General features: G+C 36.3%; 1 protein-coding gene across 1 annotated transcript in view; it reads right to left on the bottom strand.

Moving 5' to 3' along the window:
• Positions 1 to 5,961: 5,961 nt before the first annotated feature.
• Positions 5,962 to 11,634, bottom strand: part of LOC125674397 (synaptotagmin-6-like) — a 29,378-nt gene continuing 23,705 nt past the window's right edge. Inside the window, exons 3-5 of the mRNA XM_048911544.2 lie at positions 11,251 to 11,371; positions 9,472 to 9,643; positions 5,962 to 7,743 (exon numbers count right to left, since the gene is read on the bottom strand). Coding sequence (XP_048767501.1) covers positions 7,503 to 7,743; positions 9,472 to 9,643; positions 11,251 to 11,371 — 534 coding nt within the window. The 3' untranslated portion in view covers positions 5,962 to 7,502. The remainder of the gene's footprint in view (positions 7,744 to 9,471; positions 9,644 to 11,250; positions 11,372 to 11,634) is intronic.

Raw genomic sequence — 11,634 nt, 5'->3', positions numbered from 1 at the left:
GGGTTACAATCTAATGTGTACTGTTGTACGTGTAACTCGTGGTGAGGTAATGTCATCTGAATTGATGTGCATCAACGAATTTGACAAACCCGCGAATATTGATATTTAACGTTTTTAATTTTCATAAATATCGCTTTATTTAAAAACTATTCGGGGCACGTTTTAGTAGATATTCATATCATGCATTAAATCACAGCGAGTTCGAACTCTGAAATCTCATACATGTATTTGCAAACAAAACACCTTTTAATTATTCCGGAAAGAACACAAGGAATAATCAAAGGCTTATAAATCACTCTTTCGTTGAATTCACACTTGATATGAGATAACGAGCCTTAATACGATACTTTGGTGTAGCGATCCACTATAAGGTTAAGTTCACGGTAAAACATTTCTTTTTTACACAGCATGCATAATACATGCACACGTCATCAGCGGATGCAGACAATTTTTTAAGGGGGTGGGGATGGTAAAGGCTGCGACCTAAGTTTTTACCTTTACCGCCCCCAAAATGGAGGATTGTAGGGCCCAAAAATGATTTTTTTTTTTATTCAACCAAAGTGGGAGTTGCAAACTTCGTACCCCTTACAGAGGCGGATCCAGGAGCCCCACACCCCACAAAGACACATTAATAATATCAGCGTGCAGGTTTGAGTACAGCTGTACTTGTAAATCGCCGTCAAATAATGGATATTTTTCACGTAAGTTATGTCATTAAGCTTAGCTGTAGAGATGTGCAGATATAGATATACCGATATTTGTTGTTCGTCACATATACGTTCTAACGAACAGCATATGTTTCATATTTCATGTTTTATGTTTCAATTATATGAAATATATATTTCATACATATGTATCCCGCTCGCGCCGGTAAGTGAGAAAGTTTCCCAGTTTACTTTCGGGAGGTCGGTGGTCTCTTCCCAGGTACACTCTATCTGGGTTCTCTCTTCCACCAATAAAACTGGGCTCCACCACATGCATGTAACTGAAAAATTGTTGAGTATGGCGAAAAACAGCAAAACAATCAATCAATCAATCATACATTTGTATATTTTGTTCTGTTTAGCCTAACCCGAGTTAACTTGGGGTTCTTTAAACTACACGTCATGTACAAACTAAGGTGGCAGAGTGTGGTTTTTTGTTGTTTTTTGTTTTTGTGTGGTGAAACATGTGGGTGGGGGGTATAAATCAAAGTCAGAATTTTGACAGACTAATAAAAAAAATCATATTTCCCTTTTATGTCAATACTTGTATTTCATATTGGTGTAGTTGATAAATTATGACCCTAAATTACATGTAATCTATACGTACTAGTGCTGATGCACAAAACATACTCTGAGCAGGTGCCCCTTTATCGCTTTGATATTCTCTCATTTGGACTAAATCCGCTCCGCCCAAACCCAGAGTATTGTGCAAGAGGATATAGATACTGTGCACAATCATGCACTCTGTCTGCTCTTCTGAAAACTACCTTTCATATAGGGCCATCCACCTTCCCTCTCAGCTACAGACCTTTTGATGGACCATGCATGTTTTACCTGATTTTCGTCAGCAACTGATCCGTGTCTCAGTTTCGTATTTGTACCCACATCTATATGCTCGGAATGATGATGACACTTATGTTGCATATCAATGTTTTCATTAAACACTCAGCTACACTTGATATTTATTTTAAATTATTTTACACATTTGTACATGTGTAATATCACTTCAAATATGGAGTATTTCCATTTTTTAAAGAAAGTTGAACGGGCCTTGTATAGTGCGAAACTGTCTCCCGCTACCGAATTAGCAATAGAACGAATTTGGCTAACTCGGGTTGCATCGCATGTGAACAAACATAGTGGCGCCGGTATATAGAAAGTTTTTTTTTTTTTATCAAAGTTAAAGGATTGAAAATTTTGAAATAAGTTCAATTATGCTCCATAATAAGTCAAGCCTACACTTTATACAGCCATTACTGTGACGTAAGATACTCGATTACATGTGGGTTGGACCCAGGTGTGATCGGGAAAGGTTAATAGGTCATATATATTTGTGACGTTACATATTTATTACGTTCGATTCATCTTGAGTTAACCCGCTTAACTTGGGTTTACCAATCAATGTAGGTCGTTGTTTTTCTTTACAGTATGATACATTTGCACTCGGCACACCTAGGCCGTTAGATGTGAGCCGAGTGATAAATTTATAATCGGATAAATGCAGTGAGAGAGCATATAACATAAAATTTCGTGGGGTTGTCCAAAATTAGTGTTTCACCGTTTCGTTGAGATCAGTTAAGATGACAGTACTTCACCCTGAGTTACACGTACAACAAAACACATTATATTGTAACCCTAGAATCTCTAAGGACTGTCCCATGAAATTTTTATTGCATTTTTACAAGTAATAGCCGCATTTTCCGCTTCTCTTTTGTGAAAATCTAGATTTTAAAAAAGTGTTATATCAATAACATGGGTCACACTTTTATTAAATGCTGACTCAAAGGAATTTAATTGTTTTGAAAACATTAATATTATATATAGTGGGACGGAAGGTTCAATGAATAAATAGGGTGACTATCTATTAGAGAGTCTACCCCCAGTATAATGTGTCTATGTCAATCTCTAAATTGATTGACAAAAGAACACGTTCTAGTAATAGAAAATGGGGGAAATATCTGTAATTAGAAATTTTACATTTTTTTTTTTTTTTTTTTTTTTTTTTTTTTTTGTAAAACAGTATACCGATACAAGTAATGTTTGATATGAAATACCAAAGGTAGTTGGGGTGGTAGGGTGGGGATAGGGGATAGGGTCTCTCTCTCTCTCTCTCTCTCTCTCTCTCTCTCTCTCTCTCTCGTTTGTACTAACACGTATATATCTTGAGACTAGCAGTGCATAAACGGGATGAAAAACAATGCACTGACAATTATTCAACTATTTATAATTATTCATCTTCATCGTAACTAGATACTTTGTGTACTTGCTGAGTACTAGTACATTTGATACATCTTTTTTGCGGCTACACTCACCTAGTAATTGTAAGTTATAACCACTATAACATCTCGCTGTACATTATGAGATATTGGTTTATGCCATGACATCTCGCTGTATGTCGTGAAATCTCGCTATGTATGATGACATCTTGCTGTATGTCGTGAAATCTCGCTATGTGTGATGACATATCGCTGTATGTCGTGAAATCTCGCTATGTGTGATGACATCTCGCTGTATGTCGTGAAATCTCGCTATGTGTGATGACATCTCGCTGTATGTCGTGAAATCTCGCTATGTGTGATGACATCTCGCTGTATGTCGTGAAATCTCGCTATGTGTGATGACATATCGCTGTATGTCGTGAAAGCTCGCTATGTGTGATGATATCTCACTGTTTGTCGTGCAATATCGCTATATGTGATGATATCTCGCTGTATGTCGTGAAATATTGCTATACGTGATGATATCTCACTGTTTGTCGTGCAATATCGCTATATGTGATGATATCTCGCTGTATGTCGTGAAATATTGCTATACGTGATGATATCTCACTGTTTGTCGTGCAATATCGCTATATGTGATGATATCTCGCTGTATGTCGTGAAATATTGCTATACGTGATGATATCTCACTGTTTGTCGTGCAATATCGCTATATGTGATGATATCTCGCTGTATGTCGTGAAATATTGCTATACGTGATGATATCTCACTGTTTGTCGTGCAATATCGCTATATGTGATGATATCTCGCTGTATGTCGTGAAATATTGCTATACGTGATGATATCTCACTGTTTGTCGTGCAATATCGCTATATGTGATGATATCTCGCTGTTTGTCGTGCAATATCGCTATACGTAATGATATCTCGCTGTATGTCGTGAAATATAGCTATACGTGATGATATCTCACTGTTTGTCGTGCAATATCGCTATATGTGATGATATCTCGCTGTTTGTCGTGTAATATCGCTATACGTAATGATATCTCGCTGTATGTCGTGAAATATAGCTATACGTAATGATATCTCGCTGTTTGTCGTGCAATATCGCTATACGTGATGATATCTCGCTGTTTGTCGTGCAATATAGCTATACGTGATGATATCTCGCTGTTTATCGTGAAATCTCGCTATACGTGATGATATATCGCTGTTTGTCGATCGTGAAATATCGCTATACGTGATGATATCTCGCTGTATGTCGTGAAATCTCGCTATATGTGATGATACTTCGCTGTATGTCGTGAATTCTCGCTATATGTGATGATATCTCGCTGTTTATCGTGAAATATCGCTATACGTGATGATATATCGCTGTTTGTCGTGAAATATTGCTATACGTAATGATATCTCGCTGTTTGTCGTGAAATCTCGCTATCCGTGATGAAATCTCACTGTATGTCGTGAAATATCGCTATACGTGATATATCTCTATAGCTATAGTAAATCATCTCGTTGTACCTGATGAGACTTCGCTGTACGTCACGTGATGATTCGCACGGACTGTTGGCGAATCCCATGATACTTACCAGCAGTGCAATACGTAATAGTAAATTCATAAAAAGTATGTGACTTCCTCTGAATAATTACTTTGATTTCATTCTTTACAATATTAATAATTAAAGAAGTGTTCTTCCTTGATGAATGGGATTGTTTGAAGTACTGGAAGTGGAGCGATATACGTGTCCCAGCTGGGTTTATATTTCAACCGATTAGCTTTTGTTTGTGAATAGTTTGAAGCTTAAGGTTACAATCATTCGTTGGCGAGATCCAAGCTAATGTTTAGAGTAAAGGTATCGTTTTCTCTCATTCACTTAAAAAATCAACATGATCACTACAAAGCCGGTAAATGAAAATATTCATCGAGAATAACTCGACTCAGGGTTTGCTGGATTGATGCGACACCTTTCCGAACAGGGTTGCGGGGAAGAGTTTCGAACTATATGACTTATAGTCAAATTTCATGAAACAATGAGATACTACATATACATGTATACAGTGATATTATGTGTGTAAAAATGTGCAGAATAATTTGTTTTGGATAGATGTCAAGTGTAGCCAATTGCTTAATAGAAACAATGATATGCAACGTATAGCTAGCACCTTGATTCCTTACACAAATGGGTGCAAATACGAAACTAAGACTCGTGGTATGTTGCTGACGAAATTCAAATTAAAACCTACACGGTCCAGCAAAATGTCTGTACTGAGGAGGGAGTTAGATGGTCACAGATGTGAAAGACAGAGTTTTTGAATGTACAGTGTGTAAATCCCCTCGCATGGTACTCTGATGGGATTTGCGTGGTTCGAATTTAACCCAAATGAGAGAAAATCAAAACGAGAAAGCATATTTTGCGCACTAGCATGTATGGATTATATATAATCAAGGATCATGATTTATGAACTACACCAATATGAAATACAAGTATTGACATAAAAGGGAAATATGGTTTTTCAATAGTCTGTCATAACTTGACTTTGATGTATACCCCCTACCCACATGTTTCAGAACCAAAAATTAAAAAAAAACTGTCTCTGCCATCCCGGTTTTTTGATGTGTTTTAAGCAGAGTGTTCTATTTTCTGTTGGACCTTTCATCGCGTCGTGACATCTGAAAACCACAAAGGGGAACTTCCTGATCTGGAGAGTGTGTAAATTTATGTGTTGGGCTAGTTAAGGAAGTGAAGATCGTCCCGGTATAGTGGATGTTTGTGTACTTCTAGAATGCTTTTAAGCTTTTACCTGCCACCATTGATCTCGTATTTCCCGCGGCTCTTATTGCAATATTCTCTACACCGTCCCAACCATCTCATTATTGGAAAATGGCGTAGTTTTATGTGTATTCGATATCATCGCTAAGTTATTACACATTTTAATCCAGTGCTGAACTTCACTCCTGTCAAACGTACTACTAAATTGGCATGGGCTCTTCATTTCTGTCGGTTTTGTATTAGTATTGTAAGACAATAACGTAGAACAAAATATTGAAATATTTAATTTTAAATATTAACAGACATGAATATACAATAAAAAGATATAGGTCATGAAATTAGTAATAATTAAATGGCAAAACGTTTAAAAATCTGGAAATTCATTTCACACATGTAACAATCGTAAGACACTTTCATAAACACAACAATATAATATTTATATGTATATACTATCATACACGAAGAAATGATTCTCGTATTCATTCTAGTCATTAGCTGAAGGAAATTCAATCGTCCTGGTCGTTTTCATCAGTACTCTTTGTTTATTTTAAATATGAAGTATATTTCAAGCAACGTCAATCCTCTCAAAACATGGAAAATAAATAATTATTGCTTATCAATTGCTGAAGTCGCAAAAAACATTAATATATAACTATTTACATGTAAACAAATAATTATAACAATTGATATCATTTTTGTCGAAAAATATTGATGGATAATCGAATAAAAATATAACGGGTAATCGAATAAAATATATATGATATATAACAATTACATCATGATATCGTTTCATAAACCAAGTCAAGAACAAGGCAAGAGAAGAGACTAATTTCACTTCCTCATCGAGGGGGAGAGGTGAAAGCAATATTTCACAAGCTGCCTGGCTTAAAATGAATATTCATTTTAAGTAAACCATAAATTAACATAAAGTCACATGGAGGTTAAACCTTACAGATTTAAACAATTTCCCAATATTCAATTATTTTTTTTTATACTTTATGTAAAAGTACTTTTGACTTTCGAAAACAAATAGCCATTATGATGTATTATGAACATGTATTTATCATATTCTGACATAAGAAAGATGAGCTCCAGAGAGATACTTTCAACGTTGGCCATGATAAATTATGAATAAGGAAATTCAAGAATGTTGGTCAGATCTACAAGCTTTATTCTACACCGGATAATGCTATAAGAAAAGTCTCACGGTGGGACGAAGCACCTTAAGTACGAAAAGTGAAAATATTCACAAGACGATTAAGCAACTAATCTCCTATTTCAGAAACATTTTTTTTTTCATTAACAAATCGCTGTTGGAATTCAATTCTCTACAACAAAAAGTATACTTTTTACGATATCTCCAAATCTTTTCACTTTGACATTTCACGAATTTCATATTCTAAAATGATTTATGAAGATGTTCTTTTTAAAAGTCCTATTTTGTTGTATGAACACAGTCATCTCCGTATTAAATTTGTTTTGATTTTGACGTCAGGCGGGAGTCCTGCCATACCTTGTTCTTCAGCGCAGAACAAAGAGTTCATAAATACGAAGGTTCTCCATACATACTGGCTTCAATACAGCACACAGGCATTTTCATTTCAGATTCACATCACGCAAAAACTATTTATCTTTGTTTCTCAAAACAATTTCTCATTTCATGAACGTGAATCTGCTGCAGATATCGATTGACAAATACAAAGCAATGGTTTACAAATGGAGCAAGACATACATAACTGTAGAATAACCATGAAAGGTTTTCGGGTGTTTTTTTGTAGAGAAAGACTTTCTCTCAGTTTTCCTCTTTTTTTATCCATACACGCTCCCTTCGCTAGATTCCACAGTTGATTGTCGAGACTGGCCTTGACAGTTCAGTCTGCATTTGCCCATGCTATTTTCGTTCGTGCAAAAGGGCACGTGTTCCTGGAGCGTGTACCATTGAGCTACTGGCTTACGTGGACTCTCCAACATCTCGAACCAGTGGTCTCTCCCGAGCCCGATGTATTTAGGCCCTAAAGCACAGCATCCCATCACCTCATTGCTTCCTATTCTAAAAATAAAACATGATAAAAACATATAGTTCTTATTTCGTGGTACTTCTAAACATGTATTGGTATGGTAGCATATTTTTGACACCACTTGTCAGATAATTGTGTCGACTTGTTAGATAATTATGTCGACTTGTCAGATAATTATGTCGACTTGTCGGATGATTATGTCGACTTGTCAGATAATTATCTCGACTTGTTAGATGATTATGTCGACTTGTCAGATAATTATGTCGACTTGTCAGATAATTATCTCGACTTGTTAGATGATTATGTCGACTTGTCAGATAATTATGTCGACTTGTCAAATAATTATGTCGACTTGTCAGATGATTATGTCGACTTGTCGGGAAAATGTCATCGTTCATATTTTCTCATTATTTTTATAATACTGATATGTTGATGTCATTTTCCAACATCTACTTTCTGTTTTGATATCTGACAACTTAATATCAAAATCTGACAAGTCGGCATAATGATCTTGCTTAGGGTTAGGGTCAGGCATGTCAAATCGTTATGTCGACTTGTCAGAATATTATGTCGAATTTTTAGATATGTATGTCGACTTGTCAGATATGTTAAGTGGGATGGCACATTTTGTATTTGAAAGCATTTTTAGAGTTGATTCTTAAAACTTTTATTTCACAAGTGGAAAACATCATCTGATATGTCGACATAAATAACTGACATGTCGATATAATTATCAGATAAGTGATGACAGAAATAAGCCACCATAGGGTATTCAATGAAAGGCGAAAACAACGAACAGCGACCAATCCCACAACCCCTTTAATCAATACAAAATAGCTAGTTGGGCAAACACGGACCCCTGGACACACCAGAGGTGGGATCAGGTGCCTAGGAGGAGCAAGCATCTGCTGTCGACCGGTCACACCCGCCGTGAGCCCTACATTCCGATCAGGCAAACGGAGGTATCCGTAGTCAAAATCAGTGTGCCAAGAACGGTCTAACAATCGGTATGAAAAATGTCAGGCAGCATTTCACCCAATGATAGGTTGTATTGACGAACTAGATCGTTATTGATAACGACCATAAAATTTGCGAAATGCTGACTTCAATCGAGACTGTTGAAATCCCTGTACCATCAACTTGTTTTTCAGTAGCTTGCTTTGATTTCAAAACTGACGATACGCAGAACAAGCTCTTGCATATCGAATCAGTTGAGAGATATAAACACCATATGCAGATGATAATGGAATATTGCTACATAAATATAAGAAGTTGACGATGGAGAAGCTGAAAGCATCCCGTTTGTCATACAGTTGAGTTGTCAGTTTGCCGTTAATGTCTACTTTCAATAAAATATCTAAGCAGAAGTGGACGACTCTGTGGTGTACTCTATTTCGAGCTCACAGGAATATATCGAATCGACATATGAATGAAAGTTATTATTGTTAATAGACAAAACGTCGTCGATATATCTAAATCTCGAATTAAAGGCCACCGCAAAAAATTTCTTCTTCTCGCGTAGTAGTTTTTTAATAAATTGTGCTTCATATGAATATAGAAACAGGTCAGCTAACAAAGGAGCACAATTCGTGCCCATAGGAATTCCAACAGACTGTTGAAAAACTTGATCACCAAAGATCACGAAGATATTATCAATGAGGAACTCTAGCATATATTTTTTTATTTCAACTTCAGAGTACTTGTGCGTTGAACCAGAGTGGTGTTTAATATGTGACAGGACTAATATTGTAATTACATACCTATCGTAATCAATAACTTTGACCACCAAATACACGTCATCCACGTTTTCCTGTGGAACGTCGAACACCAGAGCCTCGTTATAGACTGGGTTGAGTGTGCTCTTCTTGACTGACGTCTTCCGTTTCTTGATTCGCTTACCTTGACACATCAGCGAGATTTTCACATATGGATCTGCAGATACGAGATAGTCATGGTCAATTTTGTTTTAGGTTTTTAGCAAAATCATAAAAAAGGTTACTCATCGATTTTAATTTGTAACCATGTGTAGAATGTTTTAAAGGGCACACATTCAATAAAATATATGTTATTAAAATTTTCATCATATCTTACGTTTTGCTTTCATTTGAGCACTTTTTACACCACTGCTGACAGTGTGTTGCCATAATATTTTTTTTTGTTTTGATGTTTTCTGCCACACTCAACAATTTTTCAGTTATATGGTGGCGCCCAGTTTTTATTGGTGGAAGAGAGAACTCAGATACAATGTACTTGGGAAGAGACCACCAACCTTCCGAAAGTAAACTGGGAAAGTTTCTTATTTACCGGCGCGAGCAGGATTTGAACCCGCGCCGACAGAGGTGAGAGGCCGTGTGGTTTTGAGCGCAATGCTCTAACCACTCGGCCACGGAGGCCCCTTGTACATAATATGGTAACCAGAAGTTTTGTAAAATATCAAAGTTACTTAGCAATAAATAAGAGAGTAACCTACATGTAGTTAAAACCTAATTTACTTGATTAAGTCATTATAACTGCGTATCTACAGTTTGTGTTGCACAATATAAATGAGAATACCAGTATCCGGCTCAAATTCGAGTGACTCGAATCCACTCTGACGTCAGACTGACACTTGTCAAATAATGACGTCAGACTGACACTTGTCAAATAATGACGTCAGACAATTAAACAGACTGTTATCCTGTGATTGGTTGTTTTTTTCTTTCTTTTGAAAATGAAACTGAATTGTATAGCTTACGTCATATATACACATGGAAGATTTAGGAAACAGTGTAGAATATAGATATTAAGGAAACAACGGTGAGGATAACGAACATTGAGGATACGGACCCCTGAATATACTATAGGTGGGGTCGGGTGCATAGAAGTAAGCATCCCCTGTTGAAGGGTCACACCCACCATAAGTCCTATAATGGATAGCTTGATTAGGTAACTCTAAAGTATTTTTTGAGTAGAATATATATTTTGGAATACGTGGTAATTCGCATATGCATATTCATTTGATGGCATCTGATCGTTACTCTCTATCGCATTTCACCTGGCGCTCCTTGAGTCTTGACTGTTATGTAAGGCGCCCAACGGTTGGAAGAAAGCATATGCGAATTACTAGATGCTCTGATTGATTGATCACCGAATCGACCTCAGGCAAAAGACAACTATTCCTTTCATATTTCAAATTTATTTAGATTGATGTTATGCAATATTGATAATAAATACATTCAAAGGATTGATGTGTACACTGTAATTAATTGACCCAAAAAATCCTCGCTTTGAAGAAAATAACGTTAATTATTGAATTTCCACTAAAGGGAATCCATGTTTTCTTCAAATAGATTAGATAGCATTCCATTAGATCGTAACTGCAACACAAAATCCATTAATACTTCAAAGAAATTTCAAAATGTCCTTGTCGTACATCTTACATCACATAATGATACGGTTTGACATATAAATACTTCCTCAGTAAATGGTTTAGTTTTCTCTCTCTTTTAGATATCGCCTTTTCGTTTTCTTTCTGAAATGATAATCCATTCGGAACTCACCTGACGCCCCTGTAATGTCCATGGCTTTCAGGTTCCGAGCCTTGACGACCGTTAATGTAAGGCGCCCAGCGGTTGGAAGATAGCACAAGGACAACATCAACTCACCAAGGTCAAACTTCTCCTGCAAAAATTAATGACATTCATTTATCATGTATTGGTGTAATCAAGGTCTAGTTCACATTCAAATGTTAATTTGGATTAAGTATATTTCATTATATAATGATCTATTCAGTCAACTGGACTGTGTGTGTATTGTATATGTCCTCTTAAAATGCCACATACACTATTGTGAAACGAGTTGACATGTTAACATTACATTGTGGTTTCTGCCTTTGATAACTATAATGACAGCCATTTCCTCATAAATGCGTAGTTATGAACAAG

This window comes from Ostrea edulis, chromosome 3, assembly GCF_947568905.1.
Source record: "Ostrea edulis chromosome 3, xbOstEdul1.1, whole genome shotgun sequence".
NCBI lineage: Eukaryota > Metazoa > Mollusca > Bivalvia > Ostreida > Ostreidae > Ostrea > Ostrea edulis.
The sequence above is the reverse complement of the archived record's forward strand: the minus strand, read 5'-3'. Positions and strand labels throughout refer to the sequence as shown.